The sequence below is a fragment of the Hyperolius riggenbachi genome, chromosome 11, assembly GCF_040937935.1.
Source record: "Hyperolius riggenbachi isolate aHypRig1 chromosome 11, aHypRig1.pri, whole genome shotgun sequence".
NCBI lineage: Eukaryota > Metazoa > Chordata > Amphibia > Anura > Hyperoliidae > Hyperolius > Hyperolius riggenbachi.
Window position 1 is genome coordinate 54,162,436 of NC_090656.1, and position 20,206 is coordinate 54,182,641.

General features: G+C 47.9%; 1 protein-coding gene across 1 annotated transcript; it reads right to left on the minus strand.

Annotated features, from left to right (window-relative positions):
• Window positions 1-958: 958 nt before the first annotated feature.
• LOC137537802 (carboxylesterase 3-like) lies at window positions 959-15,090 on the minus strand. Its single transcript, XM_068259763.1, has 5 exons — window positions 15,027-15,090; window positions 10,517-10,576; window positions 8,474-8,678; window positions 3,877-4,015; window positions 959-1,096 (listed from the first exon to the last, which is right to left on the minus strand). The coding sequence occupies exons 3-5, from the start codon at window positions 8,656-8,658 to the stop codon at window positions 959-961; spliced, it is 462 nt and encodes a 153-aa protein (XP_068115864.1). The 5' UTR covers window positions 8,659-8,678; window positions 10,517-10,576; window positions 15,027-15,090.
• Window positions 15,091-20,206: the final 5,116 nt, after the last annotated feature.

The window sequence follows — 20,206 nt, forward strand, 5'->3', positions numbered from 1 at the left end:
ATTAAACATTTTATTTGGGTAGTTTTGGGAGGGTGGGATGTAAACAATAGGGTTATAATGTAAATGTGTGTTGATCTTTATTTATTTTTTTAGTTTTAGTTGTAGTATTACTTTTTGGCCACAAGATGGCCATGAGTTTGTTTACATGACGTCACTCTAAGCAAAACATACGCTTAGAGAGACGCATGGGGGACGCAACAGCCACAAAAAGCGAAGCCTCTGAGAGAAGCTGTCGCTTTTTCTGCGGGGGAGAGGAATCAGTGATCGGGCACCATAGCCTGATTCACTGATTCCTGGGCTAACGATCCGCGGCCGAGAGCGCGCGCGCACGATCAGCCACGGGAGCGCGCAGACGCGCACATGGCCTCCTGGGCGTAGCTAGTACGTCCAGGAGGCCAAAGTAGTTAATACTGGGGATGCACTGGCTACCTATTCTGGGGAGGCTCATCTGCTACCTAAAGTGGGGGCTGACCTAAGACTTCCATTACTCCCGAAAGGAGACTTCCATTACACCCGAAAGGGGGGCCCATCTAATACCTATACTTGAGAGGTGGGGCTACTGATGGGCACACCTCCTGTCCACCAACAGTGTGTATGTGTGAGGGGGGCGCTCATCTGCTACCCTGGGAGCTTACCTTAGACTGGTGACATATTTGGTTTCCATTTGGCTCCCAGTACTGGGGGTAGAGGAGGTGGTGGGCAAGGGCATCGCAAGAGCCATAGCAGCCATAGGGCCCTAGAGCAGAGGCTCAGGTGGTACTTGATGTATTCACTATTAACTTTCTTGCGTTCCTCCTTAATGCTGGGGGAACACATGCTGGGGGAACACATGGCTACCTATATGGGGGGCACTCATCTGCCACCTAAACTGGGGGCCTACACAAATTTAAGAACCCATTATGTCCCATGAGTCAAAAAGTTTGCCCAACCCCTGCTTTAGGTACACCTGGTCCAGCAGCTACCTGAAGAAGCCCATAACTCCCAGTCGGTACTGGATGGCCACGACCACCACATCTTCATAGATGCTTAATGCAGATCCTTCAAAAAGACTGGCTCCTCCAATCAATAAGCCACCGCCATATATAAAGACCATCACCTGGAGATCATGGGGAATGAAATATAGCAATGATATTTAGGAATAATAAACAGAAACACGTGTTCCTATCAGCTATTACTCCATAAGCTTGTGACAAATTTATATCTATATATATAAATAAATACAGGGCCGGTCGAAGCAAGAAGAAGGGGCTGGTCGAAGCAAGAAGAAGATGTAGTGCCATATCAAACCAAGGGCGAAGAGGGATAATTTGCATATTCAGTAGCAGTGCATTGTGGGTAACCACAAATGTTCACTTATTGCTGAATAATTGCAGATTTGCTTCTGTTTTAAGAAGGCAAATTACATCAAGCTTTGCTTTTTTTTTTAGTAGGAGGGCTTTTTGGTCCCTTTTATCCCCCTATATATTCTTAGTAGTTTGGGTCACCCTGAGCTGCTTGGATACTCTGTTGTACTGGTCCAATCCCTATCTCATACAGCCATATCAATCCTTGCCATGTACTAATGAGGACCAAAAGTCCAAAACAGGTTGTCTACATGTGGGTTTGATATGATGGGTAAAATTTAAAGCTATATGCTTGCTATACACCAGCGGTTCTGAATGCTTGCTTGGCCTACCAAGGGTGAAAAGGGATAATTTGCATATTTAGTAGCAGTGCATTGTGGGTAACCACAAATGTTCACTTATAGCTGAATTATTGCACATTTCCATCTGTTTTAAGAAGGCAAATTACACCAATACAGTGGCGGCATTGCAGGAAGTGACGACAGTGGAACGCACGCTGGAACGCGGAAGAGGTGAGTCATCCCCGCCCGCTGCCTCTTACTAATAGTGGCGGCTGCTGCTGAGCTTAAGCAGGAGGGGGGAGCGCACATGGGGGACCCAGGTGAGAGAGGGGGGGTCCTGTTGAGCTTAAGCTGGAGGGGGAGCACACATGGGGGACCCAGGTGAGGGAGGGGGGTCCTGCTGAGCTTAAGCTGCAGGGGGAGTGCACATGGGGAACCCAGGTGAAGAAGGGGGGGTCCTGCTGAGCTTAAGCTGGAGGGGGAGTGCACATTGGGGACCCAGGTGAGGGAGGGGGGGTGCTGCTGAGCTTAAGCTGGAGGGGGAGCGCACATAGGGTCCGCCGCTGTGCCCAATACCCCCTTCCTGCCCTCCACCTCATTATGCGGCGTATGCTACGCCGCGGGTCGGCTAGTATAACATAATACTACAGAAACAGAACCCTTCTCCCTCAAGCATAGGGACACTGCTAGGTGCAGGAAGCACAGGGACACTGTTAGGTGCAGGCTGTAGGGGGAGGCAGGCAGCACAGGACACTGCTAGGTGCAGGCTGGAGGGGGTGGCAGGCAGCACAGGACACTGATAGGTGGAGGCTGGAGGGGGAGGCACGGAAGCACAGGACACCGATAGGTGGAGGCTGGAGGGGGAGGCATGGAAGCATAGGACACTGGGTAGGTGCAGGTTGGAAGGAGGAGATATGGCAGCACAGGACACCGATAGGTGGAGGCTGGAGGGGGAGGCACGGTAGCACAGGACACTGCTAGGTGCAGGCTGGATGGGGGAGGCATGGCAGCACAGGGACACTGATAGGTACTGGTTGGAAGGAGGAGCCAATCAGCACAGGACACAGAGATGTAGACTGGAAGGAGGAGGCATTTCAGCACAGGACACTGATAGGTGCAGGCTGGGAGGAGGAGGTATGGCAGCACAGGACACTGATAGGTGCAGGCTGGGAAGAGGAGGCATGGCAGCATAGGAACACTGACAGGTACAGGCTTGAAGGGGATGACATGCCAGCACAGGGACACTGAAATATGCAGGCTGGAAGGAGGAGGCATGGCATCACTGGTCACTGATAGGTGCAGGCTAGTAGGAAGAGACATGCAGTTCAGGACACTGAGATATGCAGGCTGGAAGGAGCAGGCATGACAGCACAGGACACTGATAGGTGCAGGCTGGAAGGAGGAGGCGTGGCAGCACAGGGACACTGAGATATGCAGGCTGTAAGGAGGAGGCATGGCAACACCGGACACTGATAGGTGCAGGCTAGTAGGAGGAGACATGCAGATGCAGTTCAGGACACAGAGATACAGGCTGGAAGGAGGAGGCATGGCAGCACAGGACACTGATAGGTGCAGGCTGGAAGGAGGAGGCATGGTAACACGGGCACAAATAGGTGCAGGCTGGAAGGAGGAGACATGGCAGCACAGGACACTGATAGGTGCAGGCTGGAAGGAGGAGGCATGGCAGCATCGGACACTGTTAGGTGCAGGCTAGTAGAAGGAGATATGCAGTCCAGGACACTGAGAGATGCAGGCTGGAAGGAGGAGGCATGACAGCACAGGACACTGATAGGTGCAGGCTGGAAGAAAGAGACATGGCAGTACAGGATACTGATAGGTGCAGGCTGGAAGGATGAGACATGGCAGCACAGGACACTGGTAGTTGGAAGCTTGAGGGCGGAAGCATGGCAGCACAGGACACTGACAGTTGCAGGCGGAAGGAGGCTATAGGAGCGCAAACGAGGAGGTGCACAGCACAGGGCCGCACATGCAGCATGAACGGAGCGGGGCGTAATGACGGTGAGAGACCAGAGGACTTCAGGGGGCTGGATAAATCCCAAGGTAACTAACTGACCATTTGCGGTTACCTAAAATTTCCTTTATGTAGCAAAAGGCCTTTTTTTCTGCTTAAATTACACAGAGCGCTGGAGAAACTTTATAAAGAAGCAATTAACTACTAGAAAGTGTTTTTAGCTAGAAAGCAGGTTTCCTGATTTGTACCTGTTTGATGATTATATTAGTTAGTTACTTACAGGACGTTTAGTATAAGGGTCCCGATCTGACGGCGTGTAGACATTGAGGTAGAGACAGTCTTCTGATATCGGAGGTAAAGTCAGACTCCCCTGGAGGTATTGTTTGAAGTCTTCTAGGGATGCTACACGCTGCAGGCACCTGCAGAAGCAGGGGTAGCATAATCAGGTCACGTCCTTTAAAGGAGAACTCCAACCAGAGCCCTTTGCTGGAATCCCGCCTCTTCCGGGTATGTGCGCAAATTAGTGATATTAGCATTAATTAGTTGACTAGTGATCCATAGAGGTACGTAGTATTTGTGCGCCCTAGTGAGGTGCAGGGCTGACCCTATTATGAAGCCACCTGAATTATATGATTCAGGTGGGATACTGTAGGGGATGGCACTGACAACTGGTAGCAACAGTCTGCAAAGTTAGTGGCAAGTGGAGAAGTGCCTCAGCTCTCCAGCATTCAAGGAACTCATCTCCTCACTTCTGCCACTTACTGTCCTGTTTCCATGGCTCCAGTGTCATCTGTCATCACATGACCTGCCACCACAGTGGGTTCCATGACCACAAACACCACTGAAATCACAGACACAGGACAAGCAGCTGAACTGAGGAGATGCGTTGGTGGATCCTGAAGAGGTGAGGCACTTCTTCACTCAACTCAAATATGCAAGAGGGATGGAAGAAGACACCTCAGGCTTAAGGTGGCCACACACAATACCATTTTTTAAATATCTGTTCAATTTAAAGGATACCTGAAGTGACATGTGACATGATGAGATAGACATGGGTATGTACAGTGCCTAGCACACAAATAACTATGCTGTGTTCCTTTTTTCTTTCTCTGCCTGAAAGAGTTAAATATCAGGTATGCAAGTGGCTGACTGAATCAGACAGGAAGTGACTACAGTGTGACCCTCACTGATAAGAAATTCCAACTATAAACGGGATCCTGTCGGACGCCTTCCCTATCAGTAATAGAACTAGGCAGGGCTGCCCTTTATCCCCCTTGCTGTATATCCTAACAATGGAACACCTCGCTGAAGCTATCAGGTCAAACCCTTCCATTCAGGGTATCTCCTCTAACTCCTTACACTATAAGACGGCACTATACGCTGATGACTTACTGCTTTTCATTACCTCCCCCCTTATTTCCATCCCCAACATTCTTGTAGAAGCTGCACGATTTGGAGCTTTGAGCAATTTCAAAATTAACCTGTCCAAAACTGAAATGCTTAATATTTCATTACCCCCCTGCACGGTCGAAAGACTTCAACAGAACTTCTCCTTTAAATGGAACTATCATCACATACGCTATCTAGGAATAAATATCCCCTCTAACCTACAAGACCTGTACCAACTCAACTACCTTCCTCTCTTCCAATTGATTTCTAAACAACTTCAAAAACCATCCTATAATAGACCATCCTGGTTGGGCAGAATTAACACTTTAAAAATGGACATACTCCCCAAATTCCTCTATGTCATACAGGCAATACCTCTCAACATTCCCAAACCCTTTTTCAGAGCCATTAGAAGCCTTTTCACCAGATACATCTGGGGAGCAAATAAACTTCCACGCCTCCAATATTCACTACTATGTAAATCCAAATCTGATGGTTGACTTGGTCTCCCCGACATTGAATTGTATCATAAAGCAGCTTCTCTCACACACATAATTGACTGGTTCCAGTCAAGGAATCCAAACAATGGGTATCTCTGGAATCTAACCTCCTGGGCTTGGATACTAGAGCCTTGCCTTGGACAGACCCTGCTTATCGTAAATCCATTCCTTATATACCAATCTGGGTGAAGTCCACTCTGCTCAACTGGGATTCATTGCTCTCCAGCTCATTTATTTTCTCCATTCCTGGTCCTTTGTCTCCACTTTTTGACAATTTGGGGTTTCCTCCAGCCACATGTGTGAACACTTTCTTGGGCTTTTCACGTGGAGATTGGCCCCAATTCAGACACATCCTCCACAATGGCCAGCTACCAGATATACATTGCCTACCAACATTCTCTAACCCTTCCAGGCCCCGACTGTCCTGGTTTCACTATTTACAATTGAGAAATTATATTTAAAAGTTTCCTGTACTTACCCAATTCTCCAGGAAACTCACATACCTAGAAGAACTCTGCACCTGTTCACAGAGACCTGAACATGTACTTTCCCTTTTATACCAGATGTTGCTGGATTTTTTGCCTTCATCTTTCGAGCACATCTGTTCTAAATGGGAAGGTGACTTGGGTCGCTCTCTCTCCTCCCAGGAATGGGATAAAGTTTTGACTTTAACACACAAATCCTCTGTCTCTAATAGCGCCCAGGAGAGAAATTACAAATTACTGACACGTTGGTTCCGCACACCTACTCAGACATGTACATGGTCTTCTGGTGCATCTGATATGTGTTGGCGTTGTGGCCTGGAAGTGGGTTCTTATAGTCATATGTGGTGGAGTTGCTCAATTGTAAAGGGCTTATGGGAGGATGTTTTCCTTTGGTATGGAGATATGTACTGCTGTGAGATTATCGCCTCTCCGGAAATGGCTCTACTCTCTCTTTTACCTGGCTCCATTAAATCGGCCAGGAAGGACCTCCTTCGCCATCTACTTACGGCAGTGCGTTATCTCATTGCCAAAAATTGGAAAGCTACCATACCCCCTGGTCGGTTGGAATTAATAGAGACAATAAATGATATTATGAGAATGGAGGAATTGGTACTCTCCGCCCAGAACAAGAGGGAACAATTCACCATTCAGTGGTCAGTGTGGATAGACTATAGAGAAGACAAACTTACCCCCCCCCCATTACCCATCCATGATCTTCTCTATGCTGCTCCCTATATATATATGTAACCCTTGGGATTCTCTGCCTTCCTATATCTTCCCAATCATGTGATACATTTTGGTATACGCCTCTTTGTTGGTGCTCCCTCCTTTCTCCCTTACTCCCTTTCTCTACTATTTTCCTTCTTTCTGTCTCTTTCCCCTATCCTTCCCCTAAACTCTGTTAGAAAATTGATAAAAAGGTTCTGGAACCCTGTGCAGTGATACTCTCATTTGGCTCTCTTCTACTGTACTGTAGTCCACTATCTTTCGATTATTTTTCCACAAGGGCTTGTGATATTATAGTATTTCCTTGTCTCTGTGTAATGTTATCAGGTTACATATTCTGCTGTTCTACTCTGCGTACCCTCAATTGTTTTGGATTAATCACTGTTTTTGGATTCTTTGAACCAATAAAACTTGATTTACAAAAAAAAAAAAAAAGAAATTCCAACTATAAAACACTTTCCTAGCAGAAAATGGCTTCTGAGAGCAAAAAAGATCTAAAAAGGGGAATTTCTTATAAGTGAGGGTCACACTGTAGTCACTTCCTGTCTGAGTCAGGACTGAGTCAGCCACTTACATACCTGATATTTAACTCTTTCAGGCAGATAAAGAAAAAAAGTAACAAAGCATAGTTATTTGTGAGCAAGTCACTTTACATACACATGTCTATCTCATCATGTCACATGTCAGTTCGGGTATCCTTTAATGGGTAATTTACCATATGATTTTTTTTTTTTTTGCATAATTTTTACAATTACGATTTTGGGGGTAGTCTTGATTTGCATAACTTTCACATCCATTACGCAAGTTAAAAGAAATTACATTCATGGTATTGACTAAAATATTTTTGCCTTGCCATAGTGTGTTCACAGTGAGAGTGCTACAACAGTTGCGATGAGCGAATACTGCCATTTTCATTTCACCATAAGTTTCACACAGATGTAAATATATTGCCATGGCAGAACGCATTTTCGCCAAATGCATTGTTGTCTACGGTATAGATGAAACATATTTTCAAAAAAGTTCTTATTTTTGCAATGGAATTTGGGGAAATTATAAATCATTGCAAAATTACTCCTTGAATTGTCCGAAGTAAATTTTGCAGTAGTTTGAAATGTTGCTTGACGACTTTGAAATAGAAACTCATTGTTATTGTAAAAATTCACTCAGAACAGCTGTGTTTCAGTGTAGATATTTTGACTATTTAAGTACCCCTGACCCCGACCTTGGCCCCGATATTTTTAATATCGTTTTTGTTACTGGTGCTGTGCGACTACTACACAGCACCACCCTCCAGTGCCCCCTATAGCCCCAATTCTGCTCAGTCGTAATCTTTGACTGAGCCGAACGTCGAATATGGGCAGGGAGGAAGTGGCAGTTCTTTCTTCCCTCTGTCTGTCCATAATTCAGCCCCCTCCACTTGCCTCTATAGTTCCTCTTATGATCCACTACACACAGTGCACAGGGGAGCTGCCCTGTGTGTGGACTTGTGATAATTGAGATCGTATATCGGATATCCTTCCGACCTCAATCACCACAAGACCATACGCAGCGTAGCTCCCCTGCCCGCTGTATGCAGTGAATCATATGGGGAACTATAGCAGCGAGTGGAGGGGGTGTAGTTAAGGATGGGAAGAGGGGAGTAAGAACTTACTCCCTGCCCATATTTGATGGCAGAAGGGGGCCACTGGAGAAGTGGGATGGTGCTGTGTGCTAGTCAGGGGTACTTTAAAGTTTCCACTAAACAAAGTTATTATTAGCAGAACCTATGTGGACTTACATGGGGGGAAGTTTGGAGGCATCTTGGATAGATTCCCAGGGCTCAGGGGGTTCTGGGCCTTTAAACCGTAAGGATCCAGTTGGAGGCTTCGCAAACGGGATTCCATAAAATGCATCTGCGGTTCTAGGGGTCTCCTTCACCGTTAGCATCAGTCCTCGGAGCTGCCCATATTTTGTGTCCACCATTGGTCTTTCATGCCCCAAGCCTTAAAATAAATTTTATATAAATAAATACATTAAAGCTATAGATGAAAACTAACAAATAATTTTCTAGAACAAACTGTGTTCTGCCTCAACTAAAATTCGAACTGGACAGAGGCAATCTGCAGAGTGGAGAAGTTGCATTATTTTGGCAATTGCATTATCTCCCACAATGCAATAGGGTTGACAGACAGCAAACTGTCATGGCCATAGCCCTGACAACACACTATGGGAGGGGTTCATGATAATATCAGTCCCTGATGATCTATTTAAGAAAAGGTAAAGACGCCTCATGGGAAAGGCGATATCTGTTACTGATTTGAATGAAGTTCAATCTTGGGTTAAAAGTACTCCTTAGAGACTAGTTACAGTATCTGCCAACTATTAGGTAAGCCTAAGCTAAAGACATGGCCATAAGACATTTGTTCTTAGGGCATAGACAGGCTTTGCAAGATGTTCACTGGAGCCCATGATACAATTACTGGAGGAGAAGTGGGCAGCCAGGTGTGTATCTGCTGACCAGGTCAGAGATGTAGGTCTGGCAGGAATTGTGTATAGATTTGTAGGTCAGACATAAAATCGTATAGCCAATTCTGAAGTGGATCGGGACCAGTGGAGGGATTTGCATATGGGAGTGGTGGAGACAGAACGGTGGGAGGAGTAGATTAGTCTGGCTGCTGCGTTCATGATGGATTGTAGAGGGGTGATGCAGTTCAGAGGGAGGCTGGACAGGAGGGTGTTGCAGTAGTCCAGGCGGGAGATTATGAAGGCATGGATGAGGCAATGTCTGGGGGTCAGGAAGAGGCAGATCTTGGCATAAATGTAAATTTCAAGCCCTAGTAATGGTTTGGATATGGGGTGAAAGAGAGGGGGCTGAGTCCAGGGTGGGCTTTGGCAGATGTTTGTACTGCTGAAAGTGACATAAATGTCTGTGGGGTTGAGACTGCACAAAGCAGAAAAATTAGGAGCAGTTTTATTCAGGTTTCATTTCAGGAACCTAGTAGACATGAAGGATGAGATGGTTGAGAGGCAGGAGGATACCTTCTCCATGGTGGTGGTGGAGAGGTCTGTAGTATGGAGGTAGATCTGGGTATCATCTGCATATAGGTGGAAGTTGAAGTCCAGGGATGAGATCAGTTTGCCGATGGAGGTGGAGTAAAGTGACAACAGCAAGGGACCACTGATGGCTGCACAATCTCATTATACAGTAGAAGCTGAATGAATGGGGCTCTTACAAATACACCATTGTATTATTCCTAAGAAGCAGCAATACCCTTAACACAGTATCTCAGGTCCAGCAGGAAGAGAAGCCTCTGCCTTTTCCTAAGAGAAAACATTCTCACAACTTTTTAGAAAGTTTTTTTTTTCTCCACATTTGAAGAAAGCTGCCACAGGGCTGATTGTGCAACGTGGACTCTCATCAGCGGATCAGAAGAGCTCAGTGCAGTGAACACAAATAGGTCTACACTTATCGGGGTTGGCAGCTTACCTGTTCCAAGATGGATCAGGCCGAAAAGAAAACCTTGTAGTTTTAGCAGCATGTCGGAGTCCTGCACGCATCTGACTCCACAGGGCAACAAAGGTCGTTCCGCAAGCTCGACAATAACAAGCTGAGAGAATGAATAAGTCACACGGGCTCTGACTCAACAATGTTCTGTTGTGGCCTGTAGCAGCACCTCACTCTAGCAGATTGCAGAAGGTAGACGACAGCCCTGCCAGGTTTCACGACTTAAGAGATAAGATGTTCAAACACTTAAAAAAAAACCAAAAAAAAAACCCAGGAGGCAAATGTATGTAGTGAATACTATAGATGGCAAATGTATATGTAGTCAAGAATACTTACAAAGATGGGTTGCTTTAATTCTTGCTTCAGTTTTTTTCACTCTGTGGATGTGGTCGCTCTCTAGGACAAAAAAAGGATAGCATAACTAAAGATGTGCAATTTGGGGAAAATATATATATTTATATAATTATTGGAAAATGCCAATGTCGGACATAGTCTACATAGGATTGAAAAAGGTTAATGTCCTCTAGCATGTTCGCCCCTTCCTTAATTCACATTTGACTGCCCTATTATCTCTGATCTGGTCACCACTGGGCCTGCCTCAGGTCATGGGCCCGGCCCTTGTGCTCACTGTGACGGATTCACTTGCGCTAAATGCGCCCAGTGTATGAAAATGTGCATGAAGGTGTGATGTAGAGTACCCTTTTAGGGCCCCAGCCTCACTTAAAAACAAGAAATATTATTTCAGTCCAAGCCAGTCACTCTCTATAGTAAATGGTGTGGAGTTTATCAGGGCAGTTTCTAGGCTAAATTGCACCCAGGGCGAGGGTGTAAAAATTGCACCCTCTTTCCCCCACCCCTGTGGTCTCGCAAACCCTTATACTGGGATGGGAATACACAATGTGTTTTTTCGGTCGATTTATCGTTCGATCGATTTTCAATTCGTTTTTCCACTCGATTTCCTGCTCAATTCTCTTATCTTTTCTTATCAAGTTCCATTCACTTCTATCAGAAATTGAGCGGTAAAAGGATTGAAGGAAAGATCGGACAATCGAACCATCTATCAGCTGAAAAAACGCAGGGTGTATTCCCAGCATTATTCTTTAGTGACAGTCACACAGCCACAGGTCACAGGTAGATCTGCCTACTTACTAGTGACCAGCCGCTCATCCAGGAGGAAGCAGGGACCAGGTAAACACACAGGCGAATAGAGCCCGGAAAGCCGACTCCTCCATGGAAGCTGCACACTGACAGCCTGCATTACTGCTACATGACGTCAGGGGTCATCATGTGGTGGTGACGTGATGATGACTTGACGCCTGCGCCCCCCTTTTTCTACTTTCCGGTCTGCGCCCAGTGCGGCCGCCCTGCCCGCACTGCCCAAGAAACTTTATTTTTTTAACTATAACAATCCGTTAAATTGCTGCATTTAGTTTATGCTCTATTTGATTATAAAATAAACAATTAAAAATTTTTAGTCTAAGTGTTTGTTCTGAAAGCTCTGCCAAGTGTTCCACGTTTCCTAAGGGAACGATACCATAACCATTTTTATTAATATTGTTATATTTTGCTATCTCTAGAAAGAATGTTGAATTAACCATTTTTCCTGTAGGATTTAGCTAAAGTTAGATTTGCGTATTTACACGCTTATTGCAAATTGGTGGCAGCGTCCCGATCTCTATTTGAGATGCAATCAAAATTGTACTGTGTGTGGACTTACCAACTAATCCAAAAGGCTACTTTGCCTGCAGCGCTGAATGCCTTCAGGATTCCCTCAGGGTCTGAGGCTGAATGGTAAACTGCGGCAAAAGCAACAGGAATTGGAGGGTGACGTCACAATCACTGACTCCATTCACCCATTTTTGTTTGGTAAACACAGGGCCGGCCCTACCACGAAGCTGACTGAATCACGTGATTCAGGGCTGCAGTCTGTATGAGGGGTGGCATCAGCTCTACACTAAACCAATCTTTTCCAGTCTCTCCCTCTACTCTGCTGCTCCTGCCTGAACCATGGAGCACAGAGCTTGCCTACCAGTGGTGCTCATCCAGATTCCGTATAACCGGGTAACCCGGATATCCGAACTTTTTTCCGTTATCCGATTCGGATTCCGGATTTTTTAAAATATCCGGATAGCTATCTGTGAATATTTGGGCGCATAACGAGGATATCCGTGGATATTGCGGATATCCAGATCTGAAATACTGTAACTAAGGAGATGACATCCTGGAGCCAATCAGAGGGCTCCCAGCAGAAGCCCTAGCAACCAATCAGGGAGGGGAACCCTGGCCAGCCCCACCTGACCTTATTGAGCCAATCAGAGGGCTTCCAGCTTAAACCCTGGCACCCAATCACAGAAAGGAACACTGGCCAGCCCCCCTGTATAATAAGGAGGGCTGCCATAATGAGACATAATGTCTTAGCTTGCTGAATGCTCACTGAGAGACATGCTCCAGTGCTGGTGGCCTAGCAAGGGCTGTACACAGTTATAAACGTAAAGCTGTTCAGTGATTAACCCCTTCACTACTATCACTACACTATTGTTAAATCGTTAATTAGCGTGATTGCTGTCATTGTATGACAGTCAGAGTGTGTGCTCCAGTGCTGCTGGCCTAGCAAGGGCTGTACACAGTGATAAACCAAAAGCTGTTCAGTGATTAACCCCTTCACTATCACTACACTATTGTTAAATCATTAATTAGCTTGATGTCATTTGTGTGACAGTCAGAGTGTGTGCAGGCAGCTGCTATGTGTCTGTGTGTGTTTGTGTGCTGTGCACAGACAAGGCCAGCTGCTGCCTGCTGGCCAGCTATTAGCCTTAGGTATAGTTTAGGTTAGGGATTAGGGCAGGGCCGGATTTAGAGCTGTGGAGCCTATAGGCACAGAAGATCTGGCGCCCTAAACTCCGCCCCCTCAGCACAGGCCACACCTTAAGCCACACCCCCTTTTGTTAAAAAATAAAACTATGCAAGACATTGAAATAGCGGCAGAGTGGAAATTTGGGCGCCCTCGGTGCCCGTTAAAAAGCATCCTAGCAGTCCAGTACCCAATATTTATTGGGTGATCTATTTACTCCTCAATGACACTATTTCAATGGGCCTATGGTGGTGCCCGAAAAATTACGTTATTTTCTTTTTCTGTGGCGATTAGTGGCGTGGGCGCGGTTAAGGTTAGGTGTCAGGTAGGGTGTTTGTGTGTGTGGGGGGGAAGTTAGGCATCAGGTATGGTGTTTGTGCGGAATGGGTGGTTAGTATTATGTGTCAGTAAGGTGTCTGTGCAGTGTGCGATGGTTAGGCGTCTCGGGGAGGTTGTGTGAAAGTAGGGGTAGGTGGAGCTATAGTAAAATATTGGTATTTCATACCAATATTTTACAATCCTTTACACTTTAATAGTAAAATATTGGTAAATTTATCCATATTTTGCTATCAGCTTGCCAGGGCACCCACATTTTTAGGTGCCCTTTGATTATGTGCACTACACTCACTTACAAACAGATCACACACACAAACGCACAGAGATCACACACGCTCACTAGCACACAGAGATCACACGCTCAAACCTACAGAGCTCACACACGCTCACTAACATACAGAGCTCACACGCACACAAACATACAGAGCTCACACGCACACAAACATACAGAGCTCACACGCACACAAACATACAGAGCTCACACGCACACAAACATACAGAGCTCACACGCACACAAACATACAGAGCTCACACGCACACAAACATACAGAGCTCACACGCACACAAACATACAGAGCTCACACGCACACAAACATACAGAGCTCACACGCACACAAACATACAGAGCTCACACGCACACAAACATACAGAGCTCACACGCACACAAACACACAGAGCTCACACGCACACAAACACACAGAGCTCACACGCACACAAACACACAGAGCTCACACGCACACAAACACACAGAGCTCACACGCACACAAACACACAGAGCTCACACGCACACAAACACACAGAGATCACACGCACACAAACACACAGAGATCACACGCACACAAACACACACAGATCACACGCACACAAACACACACAAACACACAGAGATCACACACACAAACACACACAGATCCCACACACACACACAGAGATCCCACACACACACACAGAGATCCCCCCCCCCCACACACAGAGATCCCACACACACACACACAGAGATCCCACACACACACACACACACACACAGAGATCCCACACACACACAGAGATCCCACACACACACAGAGATCCCACACACACACAGAGATCCCCCACACACACAGAGATCCCCCACACACACAGAGATCCCACACACACACAGAGATCCCACACACACACAGAGATCCCACACACACACACACAGAGATCCCACACACACACACACAGAGATCCCACACACACACACAGAGATCCCACACACACACACAGAGATCCCACACACACACAGAGATCACACACACACACACACAGATCCCACACACACACACACAGAGATCCCACACACACACACACACAGATCACACACACACACACACAGAGAGATCCCACACACACACACACACAGAGATCCCCCCCCCCCCACACACACACACACACACACACACACACACACACACAGAGATCCCACACACACACACACAGAGATCCCACACACACACACACAGAGATCACACACACACACAGATCACGCACACACACACAGATCACACACACACACACACACACACACAGATCATCACACTCGCTGAAAACATACTCCCCCATACCATTTCTCATGCACACACAAAACAAAACCTTCACTCCCCCATTCAATCATCTAGCTAACAGGAGGAAAAGTACCATTCAAATGCTGCAGCCAGGTGACACTCTTTGTCAGGCTGGAGCCAAGCAGCAGGAATCTGAGGAGAAGGCTTTGCATCTGCACCTCCGGGCCTGACCCCTTCCCCCTCCTATCACAGATCATAGGGGAAAGATCAGATCAGCGTGGCCCTCAAGTCCCAACAACAGCATACACACAGGGGGTGGAGCTGCAGCCTATACAGTACAAGGCTATCTGACACGGCTGCTTCGTCTGCCCCCCTCCCTGCCTGTCTGTCTCAGTGTCACTCGAATTACACATGCTGGCTGACTGGCTGGCTGTTGTGAACAGAAGAGGGGGGCAGAGCGGAGATTTTTGCTTACCTCCGTTCGAGTGGTCACTAAGGGCCGGTTCACACGGACGGCAGGCGGCGTTGGGGCGGCCAGGAAGTCGCGTCGTCCTGTGACGTCCCGTTCGGTGGCGGCGGTACAGAGATCGTCGCGATCGGCGTTTCTCGTCCCCGCAGGGGGACATGAAGCCGCGCCGGCTAGCCGTCCCTGGACGTTGCATGCGGCTTCTAGGGACGGCCGAAACGATGCGTTAAATCGGGATCAGAACGCCGCGTTTATGCAATCGACAGTAATCGACGGTAACCGCGCAATGCTAAACGCTCCTATTCACTTGAATGGGAGAGTTTAGCCGATGGGTCCCGAACGCTTGACGGTAGACGCCGCCAAGCGGCCGTGTGAACCGGCCCTAACTGTAACACAGGCAGGCTGATTTCACAGGCGGTAAGGGAAGCCAGCTCAGCCCTGGCCACCCACAGTTTCTCCAAGTCCCAGCCGAGCAGATAGCAGCAGGAGAGGCTGACAAGCACACTGCCCGCTCCCCATGAGTGCCTATGCACGCAGCTGCTGCTCACTAGCAAGTTGCAGCGCTGCGTGCAGGCATGAATACGGCGGGGGGCAGGAAGAAAGGGACAGACTGACTAGTAGTGTTGTCCGGATCATGAACGATTCGGATCTTTGATCCGAATCTATTTTGTGAGTCGAATCATCAAAATGAGTGATTCGGATCGGAAAAGGGGCGGGGCCAGGAGCGACACGCCCCCTCTCAGCGGGCAGCGGGGTCCTGGAAGCAGAGCTGAGATGGATCGCTCTGTTGGATGGGAGGCAGCCTTGCAGGGAGACAGGTAGTTGGGAGAGAGGGGGACATCGGTGCCACTGCCAGATGTGTGTAGAGCACATATAGGGCTTGATTCACAAAGCGGTGCTAACTGTTAGCACGCCTGTGAAAACCCCCTTAGCACGTCTAAACAAGCTTTTCGCGCATAAAACTTTACGCGCGCAAAACTTTATGCGCGTAAAACTTTACGCGCGTACTGCACAGAGCGCAGGGCGCTCCGCGCAAAGTGCCCATTAAAGCCTATGGGACTTAGCGCGCATAAAACTTTGCGCGCGTAAAACTTTGCGCGCGCAAAGTTACCGCGCGATCTGATTGAGAAATCCGGTGCTAACCTACTTAGCACTCTGGTTAGCGCGTCTAAAGACTTTAGACGTGCTAAATAGGTTAGCACCGCTTTGTGAATCAAGCCCCTACTGGCTATAAGTGCCTCTGACTATAGGCTGGCTGTTCCGTAGTGCTGCACATTGAACACATGGGAAGCTTTTGGCTCAGCACAGCTCAGTAACTTTGCAGGCACTGTGATTGAAAGGCAGTATGATCCTCCTGCATTCGCTCTATACAGCTGCACTTATCTTCTGGGAATGCTTTCTTTCACTGTGCAACGTTTTCTTTCAAAGTGTACAGATGAACATATAGGTGAAATACATGTAAAGCATATGACTTCAGCATGTGGGTATTGTGTGCAAACATTTCTGCTCTCTGCTCATCCCTCCTCCCTTCTCTGTCCACTCCCTGCCCTCTGTCCATCTTCTCCCCTTCTCTGTGTGTCCACCCACCTCCCCTTCTCCTGTCCTGCTAGTCATTTCACCCCCGAATGCTTCATTAGTAATATGATCCGAGATTCGGATCAAAGATCCGGATCTCTTCAATGATCCGATTCGAATCATCCGGATCATTGAAAAGATCCGAACTTCCCATCTCTACTGACTAGCCACCCTCAGCCTGGCTGTCACTGTAGTTGCAGCTGCCGGAACGTGACGTAAGTGGGCGGGGCGAGCGGCGCTGTCATGGGGAACACATTTTTAGGTTTTTAACTAAGAAGGGGACTATTTCAAACCCGCCCTTGCACAATCAGGCGCCTACAGGCACGTGCCTAGTGTGCCTTATGGTAAATCCGGCCCTGGATTAGGGGATAGGATTACTGTGTTATTGTGTAGTTAGTGCTGTAGTACTGCAGTCAGTGCTAGTAGTTGTTAGAGTAGTAGTACTACTGTGTTAGCTTTCTACAGAACTGCTGTGCTGTGAGCAGTGCCAGTGTGACAGTTAGTGTGCACTAGTGTCTTCTCCTCTGCTGTCTGACTGTCACTTGGCACGTGTCACGTGTCACTTGCCGAGTGACAGTCAGACTGGTGTCTTGGCTGAAAACTGTCATGTCCCAGTTGTGCGGTTGGACTTTGGACACAATGTGGGCTGCACGACCGTCTGGAACCTAGGCCTGTTAATTGACAGCCATTTTTTTTTGGTGGGGGGGGGGGATTTTAAGTCCCCACATCATCAATTAGTGTTCCCCTTTACAAAATAATGATGCTACATGCCTCATATACCCTAAAAAAACGTTTTTAAAGCAATTTAAAGGCCACTTCCGGTTTTTCTATCCGGATATCCGAATTTGCCCAGATATCCCGGATACTAGGGTCAGATATCCGAGTCGGATCTGAACATTTTGAAATCGAATATCCGACCCGGATCGGATATCTGGGTATCCAGATCTGAATCAGATCCGGAATTTGAAAAGGGGTATCCGAGCACCCCTGTTGCACCCCTGCAAGTGTGTTTTCGTGTTTATTGCAATTTTGTTCTGTAAAATATTCATATTTTTTGTATTATCACAAAAAAGTAGCGGTAAGATATTATTGCTTTTTATGGCAAAAATATATTTTTTTCACATTTGCACAGAAAAATAATATACAAGCACTTTTTGCGGAAATTTTCTCGAATAAAAAATAGGATTTTCGATGTAAATATGACTGGTGCAAAATTTGCACGCAGCACTGGAAAGCAGTACAGTAGGTGCACACTATGGACACCCTGGTGAGCGATACAGGGGGCAATGCAGTGGTGTTCCTACTGTAGTGCGCAGGGGGGCGTGGCGCACCGGGTGACAGACTGCTAGGGGGGTGTCGCCACGACCCCCCACAGCAGCAGAGCAGGAGGGGGGAAGCAGCGCTAGGAGGGGCAGTGGCAGCAGCGGTGGGGAGGGGGGAAATATCCCCCCTCCCTCACCTGGGACCCCTCCTTCTGCCTCTCCCCCTCCATAGAGTAGCGGTGGCAAGTGCAGGCTCGGCGGCGGGGAGACATGCACAGAATTACTCACCACTTCCGCGTTCCAAGCGCCGGCAGCGTCATGTCGTCACAGATCTCCGCCTTCAAAGCCGCCCACTGTGCTTCCTGATTAGCGGAAGCACAGTGGGCGGCATTGAAGGCGGAGATCTGTGACGACATGACGCTGTCGGCGCTTGGAACGTGGCGTGGTGAGTAATTCTGTGCATGTCTCCCTGCCGCCGTGCCCGCAGTTGCCACCGCTACTCTATGGAGGGGTAGAGAGGCAGAAGGAGGGGTCCCCACCGCTGCCGCCACTGCCCCTCCTTCTAGCGCTGCTTCTCCCCTTCTGGGGCATCTATACTGGGGGCAACTATACCAGCAAAACTGGGGGCAACTATACCAGCTATACTGGGGGCAGCTATACTGGGGGCAACTAAACTAGCTATACTGGGGGCAACTATACCAGGTATTCTGGGGGCAACTATACCAGCTGTACTGGGGGCAGCTTTACTGGGGGCAACTATACTGGGGCAGCTATACTAGCTATACTGGGGGCAACTAAACTAGCTATACTGGGGGCAACTAACTAGCTATACTGGGGGGCAGCTATACCAGGCCAGCTATACTGGGGGCAACTATACTAGCTATACTGGGGGGCAGCTATACTAGCTATACTGGGGGCAACTAAACTAGCTATACTGGGGGCAACTAAACTAGCTATATTGGGGGGCAGCTATACTGAGGGCAACTATACCAGCTATACTGGGGGCAACTATACCAGCTATACTGGGGGCAACTAAACTAGCTATACTGGGGGGCAGCTATACCAGCTATACTGGGGGCAACTATACCAGCTATACTGGGGGCAACTATACCAGCTATACTGGGGGCAACTATACCAGCTATACTGGGGGCAGCTATACTAGCTATACTGGGGGTAACTATACTAGCTATACTGGGGGCAACTATACTAGCTATACTGGGGGCAACTAAGCTAGCTATACTGGGGGCAACTATACTAACTTCATTGGGGCAACTAGTTTCACTGGGGGCAACTATACTAGCTTCACTGGGGGCAGCTATACTGGGGAAACTACTAGCTATACTGGGGGCAACTATACTAGCTATACTGGGGCAACTATACTAGCTAATACTTTAAATTACAGTTAGCTCCGCCCTCATCCGGTCATGACCACGCCCATTTTTGCAGCGAAGCACGCCGCAGGTTGTGGCCACGCCCATTTTTTAGGGGAGGGGAGTGTGTCTTTTAATACCCAGCTCCGGGTGCCAAATGCCCTAGGTACGCCACTGGGGCAATGTAAAGCTTAGGCACATTATAGTTAAAGGAATACTGTAGCGGGGTCGGGGGAAAATGAGTTAAACTTACCCGGGGCCATAAACTTACCCGCAGACATCCTGTGCATGCGCAGCCACTCCCCGATGCTCCGACCCCGCCTCCAGTTCACTTCTGGAATTTCAGACTTTAAAGTCTGAAAACCACTGCGCTTGCGTTGCCGTGTCCTCGCTCCCGCTGATGTCACCAGGAGCGTACTGCGCAGGCACAGACCATACTGGGCCTGCGCAGTACACTCCTGGGGACATCAGCTTTAAAGACTTTAAAGTCTGAAATTCCAGGTGGGGCCGGAGCATCGGTGAGTGGCTGTGTGGGCACAGGATGTCTGCGGGGGTCCATTAGAAGCCCCGGGTAAGTTCAACTCATTTTCCCCAACCCCCTACGGTATTCCTTTGAGGGCTCGTTTCCACTGTTGCGGTG